Source organism: Erinaceus europaeus, chromosome 9, assembly GCF_950295315.1.
Source record: "Erinaceus europaeus chromosome 9, mEriEur2.1, whole genome shotgun sequence".
Taxonomy (NCBI): domain Eukaryota; kingdom Metazoa; phylum Chordata; class Mammalia; order Eulipotyphla; family Erinaceidae; genus Erinaceus; species Erinaceus europaeus.
Genome location: NC_080170.1, coordinates 101,666,217 through 101,692,812, shown reverse-complemented (window position 1 = coordinate 101,692,812; position 26,596 = coordinate 101,666,217). Strand labels below are relative to the sequence as shown.

Below are 26,596 nucleotides of genomic sequence, written 5' to 3'. Positions count from 1 at the left end.
TATGAAGCAAAAATTTGTAGGACCCTATTCATGCTTCTCAACTTTGAGCTAGAATCTTGAAATATTAAGTTCATTTAAAGTATGTGGAAAAACATCTGGATAAACTATCATTAACAAGTTGTAAGGACTGATTAAAAATTCCCTTGATCTAAAACAATAACAAGAAAAAATTCCCTTGATATTCGGTATAAGACACTTGGAAAGGGAATATGTATTTTCCCAAGAGTCAAATATTTATACTGTCTCTCTTTACTTCTTTGTCATTAAAAAAGGATGTATTTAGGTAATGTTAGTTTACAAGACCATATGTGGGGTCCGGGTGGTGGTGTACTGGGTTAAGCGCACATAGTACACAATCATATGTTACAGGAGTCCTATTTCACACCTCATCAAAATTGGTTATCAAGCCACTTGACAAACATGTCACCACACCATTGCCTACCATTAAAGTGTCCATATTCTTCTACCACAGATCACTAGGCCATCTCCACCCTTCAAGTCCCTTCCAATTCCTTCTCCCTCTTTGGTTGCCTCGGTTTATCAGTCAATCTATGCTATTTAAAAAAAAATGTTTATTAACACAAGAGAGAACCAGGACTTTACTCTGGTATATGCAAAGCAGGCGTTGAACTCAGGACCTCATGCAAGTCCAGCACTCCACCCAATGCACTATCTCCCAAGCCACCTAAATTTGTGTTTTCATGACTCTGAAGTGGAAATCTAGACTAGTAGGGAAGGGGGCTGTGGCAACTAGTGCCTGAAATTCAGGCTTGGTTGATACACCCTGGAGATGGCCCCTTTGTTAGTCATGTTTGTAGATATGTATACTCTTACCTTTAAACATATTACAACAGGGGTCAGGAGCTAGCTCACCCAGTAGAGCGTATACTTTGCCATGTGAGGGACAAGAGTTTGAATTCCTGGCCACTTGGAAAGCACCTGCAGATACTTCACAAGTGCTCAACTAATGCTGAGTATCTCTCATCTCCCAAAAAGAAAGAAAGAAAGAAAGAAAGAAAGAAAGAAAGAAAGAAAGAAAGAAAGAAAGAAAGAAAGAGTGAGAGGGGAAAAAAGGGATAAAGAAAGAAAGAGAGAGAAAGGAAAGAAAAGAAAACGAGGGGAGGGGAGGGGAGAGGAGAGGACGAAAAGAGAAAAAAAAATCAGTCCCATCAGGCCCGAGCAAAAACCCTAGTAACCAAGAAAATAACAAACACAAAACAAGTGCCTGGTCAGACACACACATTATAGTACACAAGGACCCAGGTTCAAGTCCCTTTTGCCCACCTGCAGGAGGAAAGCTTCAAAAGCGGTGAAGCAGGGCTACAGGTGTCTCTGTCTCTTTCGCTTTCTCTACCTCCCCTTCCTCTCTCAATTTCTGTCTCTGTCCTATAATAAATAAATGAATAAATACTTAATAAAAATCATTAAATTGGAAAGATCTTTGGTGGGGGGGCGCTGAGTGACGGCACATCTGGTTGAGTGCAAGGGCCCTGGTTCAAATCGCCAGCCCCCACCTGCAAAGGGTATTTCACAAGTGGTGAAGAATGCCTACAGGTGTCTCTCTCTCTTCCTCTCAATGTCTATGTCCTATCAAGTAATAAATAAATTTATAAATTATATCTGATGAAAACAATTCACAAATGAAATAAAATTCAAGAGTTGTGATCAACTGTTATCAATAGAGATGTTATACCAGATAGTAAATTCACTAATCACAGCTTCTTCCTTATATCAATGACCTGTTTATTTGAACTGAGAAGAAATTTGAGTAGTGACTTTGGGGCAATTTAATCTTCCTTGGTCATGTGGAAATTTGCTATCATGTGTTCATATATATCATGTGTTCTACTTTCCTACTTAGGCTTTGGTAGATGGGTGTCATGTTCAATGAGAGGAATCCTTGTTCTATGTTTAGTCAAACACTAGGGAAAGATGGGAAAGTGTACTCTAAGTTCCAAACCATTTAGCGCACACATGAATGAGTTATGTTTCTGATATATAAATACTATCTTCCATAAAAGGTTATGCATGAAACTTTCCCTTCAAAATCTGAGAAGCACAATAGAAGGCATGAGTTCACTCACTGCAAAATAGAGGCAGCCTAAGAGGAAGGAACTCTACATGACATAGTGATGGACAAGGGCCTGTCCTAAGTGACACGTATGCATGCACTCACTTAATTCTCACGATGATCCTACCATGCAGTAGAGTGGAGGTATTGAGAGGTTAATGATGTGTCAGACTCCTTTTAGGAAGTTTGTAATTTGACTGAGGACTCCTAAGGCTTCCCCAAGACACTTGGTCTCTAGGGAGAGAAAGAGATGAGAAGACATGACAAATGAAAGAAAGCAAAAGAATATCAGCTACCTGAACATTTCTTCTTCTGACTTGGAGGAGGTGCAGGTCGTACGACAATCAGATATCTGGGCTCTGCATCTGGAAGCAATAACATTATCAGTAAAATTCTTTGAGAACATGCAGCAATCGTAACAGCATTTTCCCGCCCAAGTTCTGGCTCAGTGTTCCTAGCTTCAGACATCAGAATCCCAGCACCTGTGGGTGAGAAGACCCAGGAATGTGAAAAGCCAAAACGGAGTGATATAGCACAATTAAGTTGTTTTAAAATAAAAATTAAATCTAGAGTTTCAAAACCAAGTGGATAGGGATGGGGAGCGGTCTTAAAAATCACGCTAGTTTAGGGGACAGGGGTAGATAGCATAATGGTTATTCAAAGAGACTCTCATGCCTGAGGCTACAAGGTTCCAGGTTCAATCCCCCGCACTACCAAAAGCTAGAACTGATCAGTGCTCTGGTTAAAAATAAATAAATAAAAAAGACTTTTTGTGGTCTGGGAGATGGCAAAATGGATAAAGCATTGGACTTTCAAGCATGAGGTCCTGTGTTCAATCACCAGCTTAACATATACCAGAGTGATGTCTGGCTCTTTCTCTCTCCTATCTTTCTCATTAATAAATAAATAGAATCTTTCTAAAAATCATGCTAGTTTTTATTATTGTTTGAGTTCCCATTTCTATTCTACCACCGGTCACCCCATTTAGAGTTCGAATTTTTACTTCTTTTCCTGTAGGACTCCTTTCAGTAATTAACTTTTTAAAAATGATGCTAGACCAAGATTCCATACCACTCTCTCTTTTTGCCTCTAGGTTTATTGCCAGGGCTCGGTGCCTGCACCATGAATCCACTGGTCCTGGAGACCATTTATTCCCCTTTTGTTGCCCTTTTTATTTTTTTAATAATTGTTTTAGTTATCGTTGTTGTTGTTGCTGTCATTGGATAGGACAGAGAGAAATGGAGAGAGGAGGGGAAGACAGAGAGGGGGAGAGAAAGTAGACACCTGCAGACCTGCTTCACCGCCTGTGAAGCAATCCCTCTGCAGGTGGGGAGCCAGGGCTCGAATCAGGCTTATGCAGGTCCTTGCACTTTGCACCACTTGTGCTTAGCCCACTGCACTACTGCCTGACTCCCTCTTTTTCTTTTTTAGGAAATGCTTTCTTTTGCGTGACTTTTGTTTTGTGGTAGGATTCTGATGAGTATTTTTTAAAAAAAATCTCATCCTTTTAATGAAGTAATACTGTTTTATTAACATTATTTAAGTGACAAAAGTGCATCATTAAAAGTCAACATAGTATTACATAAGTTCACCAAAGTTTTAGTCCTACAGTTCAGAATACATTGTCTCAGCTGATCCATCCCCTCACATTCTGGTAACTCATAATTGGTCTTGAAGCCCAAAAGTTCACTTTCATTTTATTTAGTTCAACTGTTTGCTCTCTCTCTACATTACATGAGTGAAATCATCCAGTATTTTCCCTTTTGTAACTTGGATATTTTTAAAAATATGGTGATATCTATTCTATTATAACACAGAGAGGGTCAAGCCTGATGTTTCAAAAGTCAGAGAAGAAAAAACAAAACAAAACGTAAGACTCATGGGTTTGTTCGCCATACGATTGCTCACGTTAATGGGTGGCATATGAGGTGTCTCAGATCAAACGCAGGGCCTCAGGCTGCAAGGCCCATGCTTAAGTGCAGAGTTATCTCCCCAGCCCCAGAAAAAAAAAATTTTTTTTGCTTTTCTTTTTTTATTTTTATTGCTATCAAGGTTATTACTGAGGTTCTATGCCAGCACAACAAATCCACCATTTGTGGCAGCCTTTTTTCTTCTTTTCTTAAAATTTTTGATAGTACAGAGAGGAAGGGGGGAGAGAGAGAGAGAGAGAGAGAGAGAGAGAGAGAGAGAGAGACCTACAGCAGCATTTGCTTCATTGCTTATGCAGCTTCCCCACTGAGGGTGGTGACCAGGGGCTCAAACTTGCCCCTGATAATGTGTGCCCAATTCATCACTGCCCAATTCAACACCCGCCCCCCGCCCCCGAACAATAACATTTTATAAGCAGCTCTGCTGGATTGATTGGCAGATATTAACCACAACAGCACTTTAGGAACTTTGGGTCCTGAAACACATTTATGCCAGACTTCATTTAAATGTTGTAGTCAGCCAGACTATTTGTTTGGGCAGATGTTACAGCTTTGCTTTCACTCTGGCTTCAAATATCTCCACTCCATGAGTTTTGAAAAGAGGTTTTCTCTGCCCAAGGCCTTGCAGAACTGACCTCATTGTCAACTAGAGACAACCAGGCAATTTAGCCTTCTTTAATGACTCTCCCTTTTGTCTTTTATTGGACACCCAACACAGTCCTGTTTACTAAAACTTGCCACAGTAATCACACTTCATTAAGTAAATTAAATCAGGTAACCCCTCAGACTGACCTTGGAACTTTCCCTATTTATTGCATTGGTTCCTTATACCAACATAAAGGAGAATTTGTTGGGTTTCAGATTAAGTATTTAAAAATGTATTTTGCTTAGTAGGGTTTATAAAAGAAATGTTTTACCTGAATCAAGTTTCCTACTTGGACTGCCATAAATATTTCCTGATTTATGGGAAAATAGAGTAAAATAACTTTCTTGGGTAGTGTGTCTGCTTCGCCACATGTGTCACCCAGGTTCAACCCTGGCCCTCATTGCCCTTGAGAAAGATTCAGTATTATATACAGGAATCTTAGCAAGCACTTTAAAATCCTCATGGTAATCTGACTTGTATTAATCCTCGATTATAGAGGAGGCACTGAAGCAAGGAGAACTTCATGGACATGTAGCATGCACAGGGTCTCATGTTCAGGAGGTCCCATCCTTGATATAGTAAGTTCTCTGTTATAATCATCTCACGCCCTAATACACAGGTCTTAGGCTCTGTGTTTTGCATGGGAAGTCTGCTAGAACAAGAACATGCATGTGAGCAGAGAATGTAAGCCACATATGCACACCAGTGGTTCTTCCACCTGGCCTATAGTTTTCAAGGTGTACAGTTAGCACAGCACTCCCCAAAACTCATGATGTGTGGTTGTTCAGTAAGACTCAAAGGTAGGACAAAGGTAGAGAAATTGTACCTATGTGCCAACAGCTACTGTAAACCATTTAGCTTCCAGTCAAATGATAAAGCGAAAAGAGCAAAGCAGATCTATTACATCTATGACCAGAGGGGCGGGAGGGGGCACTGGAAGCTCTGTGAGTCCATACTACATATGAATCAAAACTTCCTTCATTGCCATTTTAAGAAGCACAGATGATCAAGAAATCTCTAATCATATTCTTGCTTGTTTACATCTCTTCTGTATTAGCTAATTATTTATGCTGAAAATGATGAAGTAGAAGGGAAAGCTAGTGCCTTGCCCAGTTCCTTTACTTTTCTGTGCTTCCTCATAATTAAGCTAAAGAAAGTCTTAAAACAATGCGCCTGTGGACTGGGAGGTGGTGCAGTGATAAGGCTTTGGACTCTTCAAGTATGAGGTCCAAATTCAATTCCCAGCAGCACATGTGCCAGTGATGTCTGGTTCTTTCTCTCTCCTCCTAGCTTTTTTTTTTTTAAAAAGAACAATGTGCCTGTATCAAGAAATGAAGTAAAAAGTCAAATTACTCTTATGCATTTTGTGATATTAATAATACATGTGCATGTATGTAACTATAAGTTAGCTGTAATCTCAGTGATTCAGCTGGAGAGTTATGGTTCATATTTGAGTTCAAAACGATTGATAGTATTACACCATGTACGGAAAAATAGTAAGAATCCATGCTAACTGAAAATTTTTATTTTCTTTACCTAACATAAAATAGTAAATGATAATGACAAGAAAGAAAATTGTAGAAGAAAGGAAAACACTTTATATTTTAGTAATTTTAATGCCACTTTCTTCTTGGTATTTGAGCAAGGGTGGGTCCCTGCATTTTTATTTAGTACTCAACCCTGTAAATTATGTAACTATCTTAATCTAGTCTCCACCATCTTTCTCATAAAAATCTGGCATTCACTTCTAGGAGACAAAGCTAAATCCCTGTTTTTATCAAGCTGTTTATACTGTGACAGTCTCAGAGCTAGTCTTTCTTAGCTAGCTACACACTCATTTTCATTATGCCTCAGTGCTTTAAAAAAAAAAAGGAAGGATAGGCTTAAATGTTAGAAAAAATAGAAGACACCAAGACATATGGTTTTTATGAGCAACTTAAAAATAAATTTTGTTATGATCACAGTCAATTTGCATAAAGCACAGGCTGGTACAGTCTATTACAAATTGGAACAGATGTCAGGATCAGGGTTCAGATGCTGGCTCTCACTGCTCATTAAAAACTTACAACACTCATGTATTTCAGCAGTTGTTGCAGAGGATTGAGAACTCATTTGTGGAAACATAAAACTGAAAGACGGGCTTTCTATTTCCATTCTGCACTGTGAAATCCTTCATGGATTTGGAGCAACCTAGAAATATATAAACTGTAAACTGATAAGAAAATCTAGCAACACATACCAAAATATATAATGTACTCACTTAGAAAACAGAATTAAAATTAATTTAGGAAATTTGTATATGGGCTGGGCAGTAGTATACCCAGTTTAGGTGACCATATTACCAAATGCAAGGTTCTGGGTTCAGGGCCTCAGCCCCCACCTGAAGTGGGAAGAAGCTTCAAGGGCATGAAGCAGAGCTGTCTTTCCCTCAGTGTCTTCCTTCCATCTCAATTTTTCTCTGTCCTATCAAATTAAATAAATGAGTGTAAAAATTTTGTATATAATGTAGCATCCTTAACACATTGTCCTCTCAGGCAGAAGTTGAAAAATAAGATCAGAAGAGAAAACACAAGTTGAACCTGAACTCGAATTGGCGTATTGCACCAAAGTAAAAGACTCTGGGGTGTTGGGGGCAGGGTGGCAGTGGGGAGAATACAGGTCCAAGAAGGATGACAGAGGACCTAGTGAGGGTTGTATTGTTATATGGAAAACTGAGAAATGTTATGCATGTATAAACTATTGTATTTACTGTTGAATGTAAAACATTAATTCCCCAATAAAGAAATTTTAAAAAAACATTGTCCATTTCTAAAAGTTAAGCCTATACAACATTTTAGCTTAACTAAATCTAATTTGCTTAATATGTTAAATGACTTGTAGAGGACAAGCCAACTTCACATTTAAGAAAATTCTTTATAATGCCCTAGATTTGGGGGCAAAGCAAATAATTTTCCCATAATTGTTGTTTGAAAATTCTAATTGTCACATTTTGAGTCTGCTTCCATTAGAAAGTAAATGCATTCCAGCCACACTCCTTTAGGATGCCATCATAGGGAGGTTTATTTCTGCCATGTAATTTTCCACAAAATAAATTTATGAACCATGATGATTCCAAATAAAATCAGATAAGAGACATGAAAAACAAAATTATTCACCTTTGCTCTTTTTACTAGTTTGGTTTCGTTCTTGATAAGATTATTGACTTTGGAGCCTGACAACAAATATACCTCAACTGCTTACTAACACAAGGTAAAGTATCTAAATCTGTATACCGAATTTCCTTACGTGTAAAATGTTAAGAAGTCACAATACATAGTGTTCTAAGTAGTGACTAGATTATAGTAGTGCCCAACAAAGTGTTCATTTAATGCCAGCCATGATGACAATGATAAAAATCCTTTTGAAAACCAAACACCAGATTTCAGAACACACACACACACACTTTATAGACTCTACAGACCAAGATTCTCCTCTTGACTAACATCTATTGAGATTCTTTGAAGCTCTTTTTCAATTAGACCCTAGTTTTTGCACCTTCATGTTCATGTCTACACTATCCAGTTTTTATAAACAAGTTGATAAAACCATTTAGCTAGAATTCTCCACCCTCAATATCTTATCATTATCCTTAGTATATAATAAAATATTCAATCAACAAGGAAGTAGATGAAAATGATGACACAAAACCACGAGATACAGTAAACACAGTACTAAGAAAAGTTTATGGCACTACAGATCTACCTTAGAAGAACAATAAAACACAATTAAAGACACTAAGCATATAGCTAAAGGAACTAGAAAAAAATGAAGCCCAAGTTAAGTAGAATAAAGGATCTGAAAAAAAGTAGAGGGGGGACTGGATGGCGGTACATCTGACTGAGTGAATGTTACCATGTGTGAAGACCTGGGTTCAAACCCCATGTCCTCATCTGCAGGGGGAAAGCTTCACGAGTGGTGAAGTTGCAGCTATCTTTCTCTCCCTAGCTCCTCTTTACCTTCTCACTTTCTCTCAGTTTCTATTCAATGAAATAAAAAGTTAAAAAATGAGAGCAGGCATAAGTGAACTAGATCCAAAAGACAATTCAAAAGAGCAAATCAAGAACTGATTCTTTGAAAACATTAACAGAGTACACAAAGCAATTACTAACTGACTTAAAGGGAGACACTGATGTCAATACAATATGAGGCATTGGCATTCAGTACCCTACTTACTGTGACAGGTCACTCAGACAGAAAACAAGCAGGGAGATAATGGCCTTAAACAATGAATAAGCATTGTTCATAACTTCATAGCATCCCACCTCAGAACAGAATATGTATCTTTAAGGCTGCATGGAATGTTCTAAAGGATAGATCACATGTGACACAAAACACACATAAACAAATTCATGAATATTTAAATGGTACCTTTGCAGATCACAATGGCATGAAACCACAAACCAAAAGTAATAGAGAAAAGTGCAAATTAATGAGACTAAATCTGAAAGCATAACCAGTATGCTATCTCCCAAGTTCCATGATTTCATCCCTAGGTGGTACATAGGGAAAAAGGTGAATAAATGAAGATAAAAACAGACTTTTAGTTAACAGCCTTTAAAAGTCAAATTAGTGATTATCAAAGGAAACAGGAAGTTGATAAAAGGGCTTGATTGTATAAGTGATGGATGGAATTAGACTTCGAGTGATGACCATAAGGCAGTATACAGTTGCTGATTTATAACCTATGCTATACAACAGTGTTATGTCAACTAGAAATTTCATTAAAATAGAGTTTATAAATAAAATCTTTTTAAAAATTAAATATAAAACTTGTGAGTCTAAGGAAACTATTAATAAATATAAAGTAAAAGCCCTAATAAGCAGTGCCATTACTTAGAAGCTTTATTTTTTCTTAGCTTTATATAACTTTGTAGTGTGATTTACAACTAATGGTGCTTTATAAGCTGATGAAATAAGTATTTTTATTAGAAGCCAGTGTGTCAGGGCCTACTTGGTAGAGTGTACATGTTACAATGCACAAGGACCTGGGTTCAAACCCCCGGTCCCCTCTTGCAGAGGGAAAGCTTCACAAGTAAGGAAGCAGTGCTGCAGGTCTCTCCCTTTTTGTCTTCTCTTCTGTTTTTCTCTATTGAAAAAGAATGAATAATTTAAAAAGTGTGGTACATTGCAAGACTCCTAATAGAAATAAAATCACTCACAAAACCCTGGGAAAAAAAAAAAAATCGATGGTCACTGAAATCTCCATGGAGGGATATCAGGTCTTTACATCTGCAAGCATCCACATGCCATACTTATCTGTAATCAGATGCAAGTAGATACAACCTAAATGTCAATATTCCATTCAGCACTTAGACTATGCATTCTTTCATTAATACCAACACTGAATAACAACTGTCTGATAAACACCTTTGAAAAACACTCTCAAGCACAGAGTTTTGTTCACTGGCAAGAAAGTATTTTTTTTGGGAGGGTGGAAAGACTCTCCTAAGTGTGTTCCTGGAGAGCATAAGCAAATAGAACTCTAGCTGGGGCTTTGACATTGCAGTTCTGTCCTGAAGGCCTTTGCTGGCACTGTGGACACTATTGCCTTATTTGTTGGTTTATAAAGAGGCGGTGAGGGAAAATTAAGGAGAAAAAGAGGTAGGAGTCTGGTATGTGCTGGGGGTGGGGGTGCATGAGGAAATGCAAAAATATTGTAAAAAAATGTTACTTGTCCACACAATATTTGAAGTCATTTATCAATGGTTCCAAAATTCAGTAGATGATAACCAGTTTTGTTCTTCACACACCTTCACACTCCAGACACAAATTACTAGCAAACTGACACAGAAAAGCAATGTCAGCAATGGAGCACAAATGATTCATATATGATCTTCAGTCTATGTCCATTCTGAAGCTCACCTACTGGAAAATGAGGCTCATATATATTTTTTTAATTTTTATTACCTTTATCTATTGGATAGAGACAGCCAAAGAGTGTGACAGCCAAAGTCGAGAGTGAAGGGGGTGACAGAGAGGGAGAGAGACCTGCAGCCTTGCTTCACCACCCAGTTTCCCTAATGTAGGTGGTGGGGACTAGGGACTCAAACCCAGGTCCTTGCACATTATAACACTTGCACTTGTCTAGGTGCACCACCACCTGGCACTGAGGCTCTGATATTATTGATGAGCTTCTCCAAAATGTCCTATGGACAACTTAGCACAAAAACAATGGTGATTGACAAGCACCAGGGACAAACCTGTGACAAATCTCCCATTAAGTAACCATTAAGGTGCACCCAGTAGAGTGCATGTGTTACCATGTACCAGGACCCTGGTTCAAGGCCCCAGGATTTGAACGATTTAACTATCTTGAACATAAACTATTTCTCTTGCCCAACCGCTCCACACAGCTAGTACATATCCCTTTCTTTCTTTAGCAGATTTATTAGGCATTAAAATAGTTGACTTAGCTGCCTCTGTTCCTTGCCTGTATTTATATGTGCACCCCACAGAGAAATGTAGGGGGTTGGCTGTGAATAGGCCTAAGGTTTGGCAAGAATTTTTTTCCAAGCCCCCCTTTTTGGTGATTAATAGTAGTTTACAAGACTATAAAATTACAGGGTATAATTTCCACACCACACCCACCACCAAAATTCTGTGCCTCCACCCCTCCCAACGATAACTACCACAGTTCTAACAAAAATCTTAGAGACAGTTTATTTCCTTCTGGTTTTCTTTCTTTTTTTTTTTCTTTTGTAAGTTCATGTGTTTCAATTCTTGGGATCGCATATGAGTGAAACTATCCTGTAGTTGTCTTTCACCTCTTATTTCGTGACGCATAATTACTCAATCTATCCAAATATTTTGGCAAGAATTTTTTGAGCCTGTATATATACACATACACACATTTTCCAGTGAACTTAATACTTTGTTAACATAATCTCCATAAAATAGTATAGATTACTGAAAAACAGGACTTCAGATATTTTTTCAGATAATAAAGCTAGCTCATATTAGCTTCAGATGGCAAGCCAAATCCATCAAGTCAACACTTTTTTCTCTTTTTAATTACTCTAGTCAACATTAGCTAACAGGGTGAGGGTTCATGAAAATGTACCTCAAAATCTTATTTTCTTCTTTCAGACGAATATTAAAGATGTCAAAATGTGGTGGTGTGGGGGTCGGGCGGTGGCACAGTGGGTTAAGCGCATGTGGCGCAAAGCGCAGGGACCAGCGTAAGGATCCCGGTTCCAGCCCCCGGCAGGGGAGTCGCTTCACAGGCGGTGAAGCAGGTCTGCAGGTGTCTATCTTTCTCTCCCTCTCTCTGTCTTCCCCTCCTCTCTCCATTTCTCTCTGTCCTATCCAACAACGAATTGCGTCAACAAGGGCAATAATAATAACCACAACGAAGCTACAACAAGGGCAACAAAAGGGGGGAAAAATAGCCTCCAGGAGCGGTGGATTCATGGTGCAGGCACCGAGCCCAGCAATAACCCTGGAGGAGGAAAAAAAAAAAAAATGTGGTGGTGTACTCACCACATGCAGAAGTTAAGACTGACTTCTGGCTCTGGGAACTTACTGTTATATTTAGGTGGTGAATATGGCACAGATGAAAACTAATAAAAGATTCTAATGAAAGAAATTAAAGAATACAAAATAATGTAACACCAGAGTCTGGCTGTCACAGCATAGCACTTTATGATCGATATGTACCAGAGAACACCAAGTTTCCAGTGAAAGTAAAACATTTGAAGAAAACTAGGAATCAAAGATTTGATAATGTTTCTTGATTCTGATATGTCCTCCTGCCCCATGCCACCCCACCCTACCCCCCAGAGAGCACTGCACAACTCTGGTTTAAGGTGCAGTGGAAGACTGAATCTGCAACTTCGGAGCCTCAGGCATTATGCTAACCATTATGCTTGCTACCCCCCCACCCTGATATCCATATTTTAAAAGGAATGCTGTAATTTTTCTTTCTATTGTCTTTCCATAGAAGACTCCATCTCAATGGTAAGCCTCTCACAATGAATCTAACTCATGACAAAAGGCCCAGAAGTTACTAGGGAAGAAATGTTGAGATACCAATGAGGATGAATTTTTTTTAAGTTAGATTTTGCTCTAAGTGCATTGTGCAATGCATTTGAAAATACTGATGTGCTTTATATTGAAAGAGTGTGAATTTGTTTTAATGTGGTTCCAAGAAAAGACAGACTTGGAGACCATTTATCAAATGATGTCAGGAGAGGACCATGGAAACATTGTGGTTGAATTCAATAGAAATTTGAAAAATGTTATCTTCGTAAAAGCAGCCAGATGGGCAACTATCACCAGACTAAATCTACTGTAAACTCATGGTTAACTGCTTAAATGGAGGCATAATATTTACTAAGAAATTGATACCCACACTAGGCCAGTTTCTTTTAAAATATTCTGATGAAGATTATTTAAATTTGGCTAAATTTATCACATTGGAGAAAAATCAAGTGATCCTGACAGTTTTTTTTTTTTAATAAAAATTTGGACTAATCTTCAAGATTTAAAGCCAAATACTTCCCAAGTGGTAAGATCATTTCCAGAGAAAGAATGAAAAAATAGATGACATTTAAAAATAGTCTTATGGGAGGATGAAGGTGCTGAAATTTGGTGGGTGTAGAGGGGATCTATACCTTGTAATCTTACAATTTTGTAAAACATTATTAATTACTTTTCTAAAAAGCTTGGAAAAAATGAAATATATAAATAAGAGACTTAAATTTAAAAAATATCTATATTAATTATGACCCATAGAGGGTTCAAACTTCCTAGATCTCTCTCTCCCTTACCTCTTTCATTAATGTACCATGTTTATAAGTTTATGACAACACTGGAATTAAAAAATAAAGGAAGCACAGAAATCAAGGTTTCTAAGGTACTTAGCTCCTGGAAACTTTCTATATGTGTAGGGAAAGACAAGACAAAAAAAATTAAATAGTTATTTAAAATGATGGCAGAGATGTTATTTAAAATGATTGGAGAGAGCATATTAGTTATGTAAAGACTTTCATGCCTAAGGCACCAAAGGTCCCAGGCTCAATTTCCAGCACCACCATAAGCTAGAGCTTTTAATAATGTTCTGGTAAAAAAAAAAAAAAAAAGATTTGGCTGCTAGGACATTATGGAGGAAAAGGACACAATATTGACTGCTCCAGCCAGGTTTGATACCTCAGAGAGCTGTGCAGGTGGGTTGAATGGATGGTTTTGGGACACAGTCAAATGCTTATATATTTTAACTCACTCACACCTTATGAGTTAGGTGAGAAATATTTCCTTCTTTAGCATACAACTTCTCTTTTTCAGTTTACTATTTAAAGAATTTTGTGGAAATTAAATTGGTACTTTGTATACTTTTTTCTTTTTTAGACAGAGAAATAGAGAGACCACAGCACCAAGGCTTCCTTCAGAACACTGGGGCCCGGGCTCCATCCTAGATCACATTCACAGTACAATACCCAAGTGAGCTATGTCGCCAGCCTACTTTGTGTAATTCTACTGTACAAAAATAGATAAAAAACTGCCTTGGTTTTGAGAGAGTTCATTTGTTCAGAATTTAGGTTGTAGAGTCAAACTTCCTGGGTTCAAATCCTGATTCTGCTGCTTTATTAGAAAAGTAACTAGCAGGGGAGTGCAGCGGGTTAAGCAGCATGTGGTGCAAAGCAAGAACCAGCATAAGGATCCCGGTTCAAGCCCCCAGCTCCCCACCTGCAGGGGAGTCACTTCACAGGTGGTGAAGCAGGTCTGCAGGTGTCTGTCTTTCTCTCCCCCTCTGTCTTCTCCTCCTCTCTCCATTTCTCTCTGTCCTATTCAACAACAACAACATCAACAACAACAACAATAAAAAAAACAAGGGCAACCAAAGAGGGGAAAAAATTATATATATACGTATATGTATATGTATATGTATATGTATATGTATATGTATATGTATATGTATATGTATATGTATATGTATATGTATATGTATATGAAAAGTAAACTAGAGCTTCAGTTTTCTTAGGTGTTAAAACAAGCTTGTAAAATAATAACCAAACTGACTCAGGCTATATGAAAACGATGGCGGTCTTGAAAGGAAACAGGGAGGGAGTGTAGGAAATAGAGGACACTGGAACTTTTGTTGTGGGTGTGGTATGTTATCTCACACACACCCCTACACTCCTAAAATCTTATATACTACAAACCAAAGTCAAATCAAACTTAAAAGGAAAAAGTAGCAGTACTATTACCCAGGCACTAATGTTACCTCTCAGGTCCATTTGGAGCTGCCTTGTATGGACTGATGGCTGTTACCCTTGCTCTCTCTCCATAGCTTCTTGTTAATTCTCTAAGGATTCTCACAGAGAAGAAGAAGAATCTGATCTACTTTGAATGGTAGGCAGTGTCACCTTTTCTGGTAGTTTTCTTCTCCCTTTTCACTAATTCTTATTTAGCTTAATTCCTTAGTTCCTTCAGTTATTTACTTTCACCCTGTTTTTTTCTTCAATGAATCCACCACTACTTTTCTTGTGGCACATATAATAATAAACATTCATTTTTTTCATCAAGGTAATATTTATCCTTAAGTGTAGTAAATAGTGGTAAACTTTATTATTTTGTTTCATCCTCCTTCCATTAAAATACATATAAACATGTTTATGACTATTTTGAGAAAATAGTTTATGTTCTAAGGTTTGTAACTGACAGAAAAACCTATGCATTTTTTCATGCTTTCACTACAAATGAAATAAGTAATAAAACTTGTAAGGGGCTTAATCATTTAAAGGACTATAAACAGCATTAAGTGTATATGCATACAATTTGTATGTATTCATATCTGAATCAATTATTGTAAATAATCTTATTTAAAAAAATAATCACTGAAATAAAAGCAAGAAACTTAAAAAAAAAAAACCTATTAAGCTTTGTCCTGAACGTGGTGAGTGAAATTATAATCAGTTTATTAAAAGAGACTATGTTGTACTCTTACTTGGGTCCATGTTTTGTAGGACAGAAAAATTCTTGCTGTATTTTTACAAAAAAGAAAAAAAATGTCTCGAGTAAAACAAGGAGTAAAATCTAGAGATAACAAAGTCTTTCAGCTGTATCATTTGAGGATCTGTAATCTCCTTAGGTGTTTACAACTTGATTCAAAGCACCTGAGGAATCCATTCAGCCACATGAAGCAAACAAGAATCTACACTTAATGATTAAAAGCTACTCATGACTATGAGAGTCAGGTGTGTGTGTGCTCAAGCAGCTAATGTAAATAGTGCTGAGAATTAACTTCTTTTGTTTTCTCAATTTATTTTGGGATTTTTCCCTTCCAAGAAAAAACTTCTTAGACAAGTTTTGCTAATTTATTCATTAGCTGACAGATCTACTGAACTAATCTATGGTAACAATTTTACTGACACTCCTACAACGTGACAACACCAATAAACAAAATCAGAAGACCAAGATTCTTGAAAAAGACATTGAAAACTCAGAACTTATGAAGATTCTTCTGGTGATTTAGCTCAGTCGTTACTTCTAATTAATTAGACAAGTAAATAAAGTTCAGCTATATTAGCTAACCACAATTATTCAGTGTGAAAACTGACAAAATCTATAAAGCATACCTTTTCTGCATATATTAGCTGCCTCACACAATTTATCAAGTCTTCACAATGATTTTGAAGATTCTTCTTTATTTTTTTATTTGTCCAGAATACTGCTCAATTCTATTTTATGGTGGTAATGGGGATTGAACCTGTGATCTTTGGTGCCTCAGGCATGACATTTTTTTTTTTTTTGCAAAACCATTATTCTATCTCCCCAGCCCCCTATTTTGCTTTTTAAAAAGATATATTTATTATGAGAGGCACACACAGGGAGAGACCGAGACCAGAGTACTGTTCAGCATGGCAAAGAGTAACCCGGGGACCTCTGAGCCTTAGGCACCCAGTCAGTGCTCCACACAGAGCTAAGTTCCTAATCTTCTATTCTTTAAAAAAAAAAAAAAAAATTTTAAACCATTATTATTTAAGATAAGAGACAAGCACTATTCCACCATCCAGGGAGTTCTGACAATTTGATGTTGACTTTTTGTAGTGTTGGAAATTGAACCTAGGCCTTAAACACACAAGGCAGGGTCTCTACCAGCAAACCACCCACACCACCACCACCCTGCTTCCGACACACACACACACACAGGACCTTTTATTTTCTTTATGAGAAAAACAAAAATAGAGAAGTCAGGACTTACCCTGATGTATTCCAAGTAAGTAGTGGTGTTGACTATGAACCCAAGTCTGTCTGACTCAAAACTACCTGTGTATTATTTCCCCCTCCTCTTCCTATCTCTTCAGAAAGACGCATCTTCCAGACTAGTGGCAGAGGCATTCTAGCGCAAAGCATCTACAGTGCTTGTAGTACTGTGAGCTCCTCCTTCACCACCAGCACCCCAGAGAGAACTCACAGGTATATAGAGTCAAGATGGTTAAGTGTGACAAACGTGCTGTCTTCAATGACTATAACTGCTAGCAGCTGTAAGAATTTATGAATTAAGCCTGGGGCTGGGCTGTGGCTCACCCAATAATGTGGATACTTTGGCATGTACAAATAACTCTGTCCAAGCCATACACATAAACACAAATAGGTCTCCACCTGCAGGGGAGGAAGCTTCACAAGTAGTGAGGCAAAACTGCAGATGTCTCTCTTCCTCTCTAGATCCCCCTTTCCTCTAAATTTCTCTATGTCTCTAATAAAGGGAGGAGAGAAAAAGAGAGAGAGAGAGAAGACAGAAAAAGAGGGGCCATAAATTGTCATGTAGGCACCAAGCCTCAGCAATCACCCTGGTGGCAATCAAAAACAGGGGGTGGGGTGGTGGTGGCAACAGACACTACAGAAATCCAAAGTATTATGTGAGGCTTCTGTGAACAACTATATGCCACCAAGCTAGAGAACCTGGAAGAAATGGAAAAGTTCCTATTAACATAACCGTCCAAAACTGAACCAAGAGGAATTAAAAAACATGAGCAGGCCAATCACAGCCAAAGAAATTGAAACAGTTATCAAGAACCTTCCCAACAATAAAAATTCATGCCCAGATGGTTTCACAAAGTAGAACTTGAACTGCGTCTGGTCACTTTCTCACTGTCTACCTCTTCTGTCTAGATCTCTATAGAAGGAAGGGGAGGAAGAAAGGAAAGAAAAAAGGGAGGGAGGAAAGGTGGAAGGATAAAACTTAGGAACTTGCTCTTCTAAATTCAATACTATTCTCTATCTTGCTTGATTCTGGGTCATACACGTGGCAATTTAGGTACCCTATCCAGCTCTCTCTCTCTCTCCTACAAGGATTCTTTTTTTTTTTTTTAATGGGTTTTAAAAAATATTTATTCCCTTTTGTTTCATTGTTGTAGTTGTTAGGACAGAGAGAAATGGAGAGAGGAGGGGAAGACAGAGGGGGAGAGAAAGATAGACACCTGCAGACCTGCTTCACCGCTTATGAAGCGATGCCCCTGCAGGTGGAGATCTGGGGCCTGGAACTGGGATCCTTATGCCAGTCCTTGCGCTTTGCGCCACCTGCGCTTAAACCACTGCACTACCGCCCCTGTCCCCCTACAAGGATTCTTAAAAGTGGAAGAGTTGCGAGTGGGGCGGTAGCACAGTCGGTTAAGCGCATGTGACACAAAGCGCAAGGACCAGTGGAAGGAAGGATCCTGGTTCCAGCCCCGGGCTCCTCACCTGCAGGGGAGTCACTTCACACGTGGTGAAGTAGGTCTGCAGGTGTTTGTCTTTCTCTACTCTCTGTTTTCCCCTCTTCTCTCCATTTCTCTCTGTCCTATCCAACAACGGCGACATCAGTAACAACAACAATAAGAACTACAACAATAAAAAAACAAGGGCAACAAAAGGAAATAAATAAATATTTTTTAAAAAGCAGAAAAAAAGTGGAAGAGGAAGCCAGAAGAGGTGATCATGGTAAGAAGCACTTGACTCACTGTTGTTGGTTTCAAAGTAGAATATAGGCATCTTCTAAAAGTTAAGAAATGGAGTCTTCAAAGGGAAAGCAACCCTGTTCTCACTTTGAGTTTAGTCCAGTGAGACTCAAACTATATATCTGGCCTTCAGAACTATAAGATAATAAGTTTGTAATACTTTAAGTCACCAAATTTGAATTAAGTTGTTTCAGTATAATTGGAAAAATAAATGCACAGCTGCTTAATGAGTTAAAAACATTTAACAAGACTGCAGTCATTATGAAAGACTATATTCCGCTATCCCACTGCTGGATCTTTATAAATACTAATGCAAAAAGATGTGTATACCTCCATGTTCACTGTAGCAGTACTCACAGTACTCTTAGCTACTGCTAAGAATTGAAAGCATCATAAGTACCTATCAACAGATAAACAGATTAAAAGGTAAGATAGATATGCACAATTAAGTTTTACTTATAAAAAAAGATGGTACGCTACAACATGATTGAAGCTCAAGGGTATTATGCTAATGAATTAGGTGAAAGAGTAAATTGCACATTGTGTGGAAATGTACCACTCTTATCCTACAGTCTTGTCAATATTTCCATTTTATGAAGAAAATTTTTTTAAAAATAACCCACTATAAAATAAATAAATAATAAGAAAAAAAGAGCAAATTGTGTGATGAAAGTGGAAGTCACTCTGACAGATGCTAAGTTATAATGCTATAACATTAAACTTTATAAATGATGGAGCAACTAGAAATTGGTCTGTTTCTCTTTATGTGGAACTTACTACACAGCTTCCAGTCACTATTTATAGTGAAAAGTAATTCAGGTAGGGGACTAATTGCAAAATTTCAAATTCCTTGTACTTTATATGATCAAAGTGTTAATTCTGTTTATCAAATTTGCCTAATTGCCAATAAAGACTTCGGTAAAAGGGACACACACAAGCACACACACACACACTTATGCAATATCTAGACTAGCTATTTAACTAATAAAGTTACATTTATCTAATTTTAATGTACAACAGAGACTTCTCTCTCTTTTTAAATCTTTACTTTTTATTTATTTATTTGTGAATGAGAAAGATAGGATGAGAGAAAAAGAACCAGATATCACTCAGGTGCATCTGCTAATGGGAATTGAACTCAGGATGTCATGCTTGAGATTCCAATGCTTTATCCACTGCACCACCTCCTGGGTCACCAACAGAGACTTCTCTATGAGGAATGAGGGACTACAGTATAAAGCAGATTTATCTTTAGCATCGCCATAAATGCCTGAATGTCAGATCTGACCTATAGTAGTTACCTTACAGGATTAGATATCAAAAGTTCATAGAAAAACCCTTTAAGCAGTAATCCTAACACTGCAGAAAAATATAAAGGCCACCTATGTTGTTCAGAAAGTCTTTGAAAGCATTCATAAGAGATGATCTTTTGTTTAAAAAGATTTCATTTGCAAATATTTTGTCTGAATAAGGTTTGAAGATGCCCCAATCTTCAAATTACATTTTAATGTGATCAAAAAGCATTTTCAAAGAAATGTAAAATTTTATAAAATCTAAAATCATATGCCTAAAATATTCTTTATTTTTAATGCAATATATTTATTATGCTTGATAATCCAATGCTTTACCCACTGAGCCATCTCCCCTGCAATATATTTCTTTTTCAGGGTAACTTTTTGTAAAAAAACAAACTAACAAAAAACCACAGAAAACCATAGTTGTCTTTGTTTGTTTCTCTGTTTTTACTAGTAGAAAGTAAAGATTCAGGGGGGTGGGTGGTGGCACACCTAACTGATTGAGTGCACATGGTACAGTGCTCAAGGACCCAGATTTGAGCTCCAGGTCCCCACCTGTAGGGGACGCTGGAAGAAGAAGAACCTGTAAGGGGAAAAGCTCTGAGAGAGGTGAAGCAGTGTTACAGGTGTCTCTCTGTTTCTCTCCCTTTCTTCTCAATTTCTGGCTATCTCTAGCCAATAAAGATATTGACAATAAAAAGAAGAAAGTAAAGATTCAGCAGGTGCCAGGCTAGCTTTGCAGGCAGGAGAGAGATGGAACACAGTTCAATCTTTATTGCTGGGCTAGCTTCGCAGGAGAGAGACTCTGGGACTCTCGGAGTCTGAAGGCAATTCCACTGTGTTTAATAAGAAGGGCAACTGTATTTATACTTGCCAAGTAGGGTGGAAACAGGATGTGACCAAGAGAGGGTGGATCAAAAAAAGAATGCAAACTAGTGGTGGAGAACAAGGTGTGACTAGGAGAGGGGGTGGAGCAAAAAGAGTTTGAACCAGTGGGATTAAACCAGCGGTTCCCAGGTAACACAGTGATTATATAAATAGACCACAGCGATTAAGCAGTGTAACAGAAAGGGTCTTAGAAGCAGAATTTAGAAGCAGACCAACAAGCAGGGAGGAAGATTATTTCACATGAGCAATCATGTTACAGAGATTTAAACCAGGCCATTTTAAGATGATTTTCCCCATGGGGTGTAGGTTATGTTGTCAGGGGTTATAGCTATAATGGCAAGGAATTGGATGATTTCTGCAATATATACAAAGTATGCAATATATATGGAACTGTACTATATATTTACAATAATTATCAAAATGGTTTGACATTTGGTTTGCTGAAGAGTGTAGAAGAAATGGCAGTTTCTTCCAAGATGTCTGAATCACATAACTGTTATTTTGTACTTCTCTTCTTCCCATGACTGAAAGCCAAGCATCTTACCTACTACAGCTTCATTGTATTTTCCTTCAGTGGGAAGAGGGAAGTACTGGTTTGGTGACACATTGCTGCCATATCCAAGGAGAAAACCTTCCAGTTTTACATTAGGACTTGGGCGCAGGAATTTTAAGAGGATGGAGTCACTGGTAGTATTGATGTGGACTTTCAGGCTTGGACTTTTACCTACAGATAAGAATGAAAAAAGATGACTTTTTACTAATACTTTAGCATTAAATAATAGTGCAAGAGACATAATAACGTAAGATGCATTATTAGTAGAAAGTATGTTATCTACTTAGCTATTCAATGTCACATCATACCTACCCAAGTAGCTGAAATACAGGTATTGTGAAATTGAAGAAAATAGACTGAATAATATATAAGGCAGCCTAGAATACAAAGGAAAATCTTAGCAGTTAGTTCAGTAATTGGTAGATTGTATTACAGGCTATCTGGCTATTCATAATTAGTGAGAACTTCATTTTATATACACTGTCTGGGGATGGTGATCTTTGTATATTGGCTCTTTTGAGCATCATAAGCTTTCTAAAGTCACTGCAATAAATTTATAATATGACACTCTAAATCAGTCTGACCACCTCAGTATAGCCACAGGAAAGGGTACCACTAGGTCTTGGGGGTCAGGCGGTAGTGCAGAGAGTTAAGCGCACTTGGTGCAGAGTGCAAGGACCCACATAAAGATCCCGGTTCGAGCCCTTGGCTATCCACCTGCAGGGGAGTCGCTTCACAAGTGGTGAAGCAGGTCAGCAGGTGTCTTTCGCTCCCCCTCTCTGTCTTCCCCTTCTCTCTCCATTTCTCTCTGTCTTAACTAACAATGACGACATCAATAACTACAACAATAACTACAACAACAATAAAACAACAAGGGCAACAAAAGGGGAAAAAAAGCAAATTAAAAAAATATTTTAAAGAAAGGGTACCACTAGGTCTTTACGAAAGAAATCTCTCTCTTCTTGGATACCAGTTTGTGGGAGCTACTCTCTTCAGCACTCAGCAAGACAATTTCCAGGTATGTGCATAGTACTTTGTACTTCTCATGAATTTGATTACATTGCTATGAACTTTGTTTTTCAGTTGTTATCACTGAGTCTTCACAGCTGTACTACAACTTTGTTTCAGATAGACGAGTCAGAGAAAGCCCATAGCATTAAAGCTCTCCTGAGTTCCATGAGTAGGAGCTCAAACCAGTGTCACACAGGGCAAAGCAGACATGCTGTCTGGTTAGATAAATTCACTGCCCTCTGTGAATTTCTTAATATGACTGCTATTTTCATGTTATGTTGCAAAATTGAAATTCAGACCTATTGTATGGTTTAAACAAAAGTTCAAGGAAAAATGTTCTAGTCCAGTTCTCTCACACTACAGACAACTAGAGGGCAGCCATATTTCTGTCATTCTGAAAATTAAATGCAAGGTCAAAATTAGATTTTAGTTCACAGTGGGCTAGACTTCACACTTATATTGAGATCTTTACTGAGCAAGAATTGAAGAATTTTGGCTAAAACCTGGACCATGATGCTCCAGTTTATGCTAACTGCTGATATTCTGTTCTGCTTCATTATATATTTTTAAGATTAATTATATTTCAGATATAATAGATTTTGTCCAAGCCCATCTTTTCTTTCTTAGAGATGTTACTCTTAGTTACTCCAGCTATAACTACTAGCTACTACAATTCCAGTAAATAAAATAGAATAAATGGGACACATTTTTTACAACCTTATATGGCTATTATTTCTTATAAATAATCAAAACAGAGGCCTGAAAGACTGCGTCATGGTTATGCAAATGACTTTCATGCCTGAGGCTCTGAGGTCCCATGTTCAATCCCCAGTACCACCATAAACCAGAGATGAGCAGTGCTCTTGTCTTTCTCTTTCTTAGTATCTTTCTCTTTGTGTGACTCTCAGGAAGAAAGAAAGAAAGAAAGAAAGAAAGAAAGAAAGAAAGAAAGAAAGAAAGAGAATGAGAGAAAGAAAAAAAGGAGGAAAGAAGAAACTGGAAAGAGAAGAGATAAAAACACAGCCAGCCTAGATTTAACATCTAGTTATGAAGAAAAAATTAAGGAATCACAGTATGTTTATGTGACAGGTATGTATGGCTAAGAGCTGAGAGTCACAGTCACAACACACATCAGGACATCACTTGATCTCTGCTCATAGGCTTCAACCTGATGTTCCACATTATTCCTCCCTTTAGAAAGTGGACAGGATGTCTACACCAAAAGGCATGCTAAAAACAGAATCACTGACTAATAAAAGTGGAAGTGTTTTCACTTCCTCTCAAAAGGAATTTTTCTAACTCCTGTCTTTTTTGCTAATAATCTATGTCAACAATTACATCAGTCACATGTGACTTTTCAAATGAAGAGGCTTTTAGACAACTTCACCAAACCTTCAATCCACACTGCTTTCGAGTCTAAACTTGAAAAAAAAAAAAAAAGAGACAAATCTTGCATCAAACCATATTACAATTTCATATTTTAAAACTATTACCCCAGTTCTGCATTTGGAAGTAGAAACACAAATCCTTTAAATTTTTGCCATCTATTACTTTTTCTCTTATCACTTAACACAGATTATTTGGTTTGGGGTATGTAATCTTGCATTCTGCATTGTCTAATAGTCCTAACCCTTCATCCATGCTTACAATATCATTTCTAGTTCATATACAGTATTTCAACAGAGGGGCGATTACTAGTGAAAACACATTAAAGTATTCAAAAGAAAATATAATTTAAGGCATAGAATGGCAATAATTTAACATATTTCAATTCTTAGGGAGTCAGTTAACACATGCATGATCCAAAGAAAGAAATTAGAATGAAAAAGCGCTATATAGAGTTTTTATGTTCACTTTTCTGTGATATCCACAGAATGAAGAGAATGGCCAAAAGAAATTAAATGAGTACTTTCGGTTACTATTTACCTTTAAATAGAATTGTAGTCTGTAGTCTATAGTATGACTATTTCTTCACTAGTTATCTACAACATAGACAATGAATCAATGATCTAAATTTAAAAAATAGCAAACAAAGAGGTTCTAAGCATATAGGAATGAACAAATTAACAGCCCATGGTTCTAGAGGTAATAGAAGGCATCTTTGCAGTTTTTAAAGCCCAAATCTGAAAACATAAGAAAAAATCCTGACTAACTTAGAGGAGCCAGGAGGTTGGTTTAGTGGTAGAATATCTTGCATGTGTGAAGCACTAAGTTTGATCCCCAGAACTACAAGCAAACAACAAAAATAAAGAACAAGTAGAATTGTATGGATGGTGGAGGAGTCTTATACATACTCTTGGCTGTCTTATTGACTCTCTAACAAAAAAAACTGAAGACACCCACACCTATGGACATCTAATCTTTGACAAAGGTGCCCAGACTATTGAATGGGGAAAGGGGAGTCTCTTCAACAAATGGTGTTGAAAAAAATGGATTAAAATATGTAGAAAAATGAAACTGAACCACTATATTTCACCAAATACAAAAGTAAATTCCAAGTGGATCAAGGACTTGGATGTTAGACCAGAAAGTATCAAATACTTAGAGGAAAATATTGGCAGAACTCTACTCAGCATAAATTTTAAAGACATCTTCAATGATATAAATTCAATTACAAAGAAGACTAAGACAAGAATAAACCAATGGGACTATGTTGTTTTCGACGGGTTATGTTGTTTTCGCCCGGCTGGCTTCACGGGCGGGTAACAGACGACCAGGGACTCATGGTTGAGCTGTAGGCAGTATCTCTTTATTCATGCAGGATGCAGCACAATTTAAGCCGAGCTGAGCTAAACTAAAGGTACAGTACTCTAAAACTCACAATGCTGTCTTTATATATACTTCCCAAGTAGGGTAGAAACAGGATGTGACATAGAGAGGGTGGAGAGAAAAGTGACTGGTGAAAATCAGAGTGTGACAAAGAGGGGGCAGATTAGGGAAGAATCCTATCACTGAACCACAAATGCCCTGGAGGGAGGGTGGAACTTGTTAACAGTGGTTATGTAAATAGAATGAAGTGGTTATGTAAATAGAATAGTGTTAAGCAGGGGGGATTTAAACCAAAAGAAACAGAAGGGGTCTCATGCATACCAACAGGACTACATCAAATGAAAAAGCTTTTGCACAACAAAAGAAACCACTACCCAAACCAAGAGACTCCTCACAGAATGGGAGAAGATATTTACATGCCATATATCAGACAAGAGTCTAATAACAAAATATATAAAGAGCTTGTCAAACTCAACCACAAGAAAACAAATGACCCCATCCAAAAATGGGGAGAGAACATGAATAGAATATTCACCACAGAAGAGATCCGAAAGGTCAAGAACACATGAAAAAATGCTCCAAGTCATTGATTATAAGAGAAATGCAAATAAAGACAAGAATGAGATACCACTTCACTCCTGTGAGAATGTCATACATCAGAAAAGGTAGCAGCAACAAATGCTGGAGAGGCTGTTGGGACAAAGGAACCCTCCTGCACTGCTGGTCAATTCCCATGGAGAGCAGTCTGGAGAACTCTCAGAAGGCTAGAAATGGACCTACCTTATGACCCTGCAATTCCTCTCCAGGGGCTATAATCTAAAGAACCCAACACACCAATCCAAAAAGATTTGTGTATACCTATGTTCACAGTAGCACAATTTGTTTAAATTTATTTATTTAAAAAAGGAGACATTAACAAAACCACAGGACAAGAGGGGTACAACTCCACACAATTCCCACTACCAGTTCTCCATATCCCATCCCTTCCCCTGATAGCTTTCCTCTTAAAGAAGCTTGGTGGAACTTTGATGGGTATTGCATTAAATTTGTATATGGCTCTGGGGAGAATATTCATTTTGATGATATTTATTCTTCCAATCCATGAGCATGGGATATTTCCATTTCTTGGTATCAGTTTCTATTTCTTTGAGTAGTGACTCAGTTTTCAACATACAAGTCTTTCACTTCTTTGGTCAAATTTATTCCTAGGTATTTGATTGATTTTGCTGAAACAGTAAATGGGAGTGATTTCTGGATGTCTTCTTCTTCAGATTTAGTGTTTGCATAAAGAAATACCACTGATTTTTGTACATTGATTTTGTAGCCTGATACCTTGCTATATTGCCTAATAACTTCCAGTAGTTTTCTGCTGGATTCTTTAGGTTTTTCTATGTATACTATCATATCATCTGCAAATAGTGAGAGCTTGACTTCTTCCCTTCCAATCTGTATTCCTTTG

The 26,596-nt window shown here is 37.6% G+C and overlaps 1 protein-coding gene across 20 annotated transcripts in view; it reads right to left on the bottom strand.

Moving 5' to 3' along the window:
- The window catches only part of ABI3BP (ABI family member 3 binding protein), a 234,530-nt gene that overhangs the window by 150,103 nt on the left and 57,831 nt on the right, over positions 1-26,596 (bottom strand). For all 20 annotated transcript variants that reach the window (XM_060198467.1, XM_060198449.1, XM_060198451.1 and 17 more), the window contains exons 2-3: positions 21,349-21,528; positions 2,368-2,436 (exon numbers count right to left, since the gene is read on the bottom strand). In XM_060198467.1, coding sequence (XP_060054450.1) covers positions 2,368-2,436; positions 21,349-21,528 — 249 coding nt within the window. The remainder of the gene's footprint in view (positions 1-2,367; positions 2,437-21,348; positions 21,529-26,596) is intronic.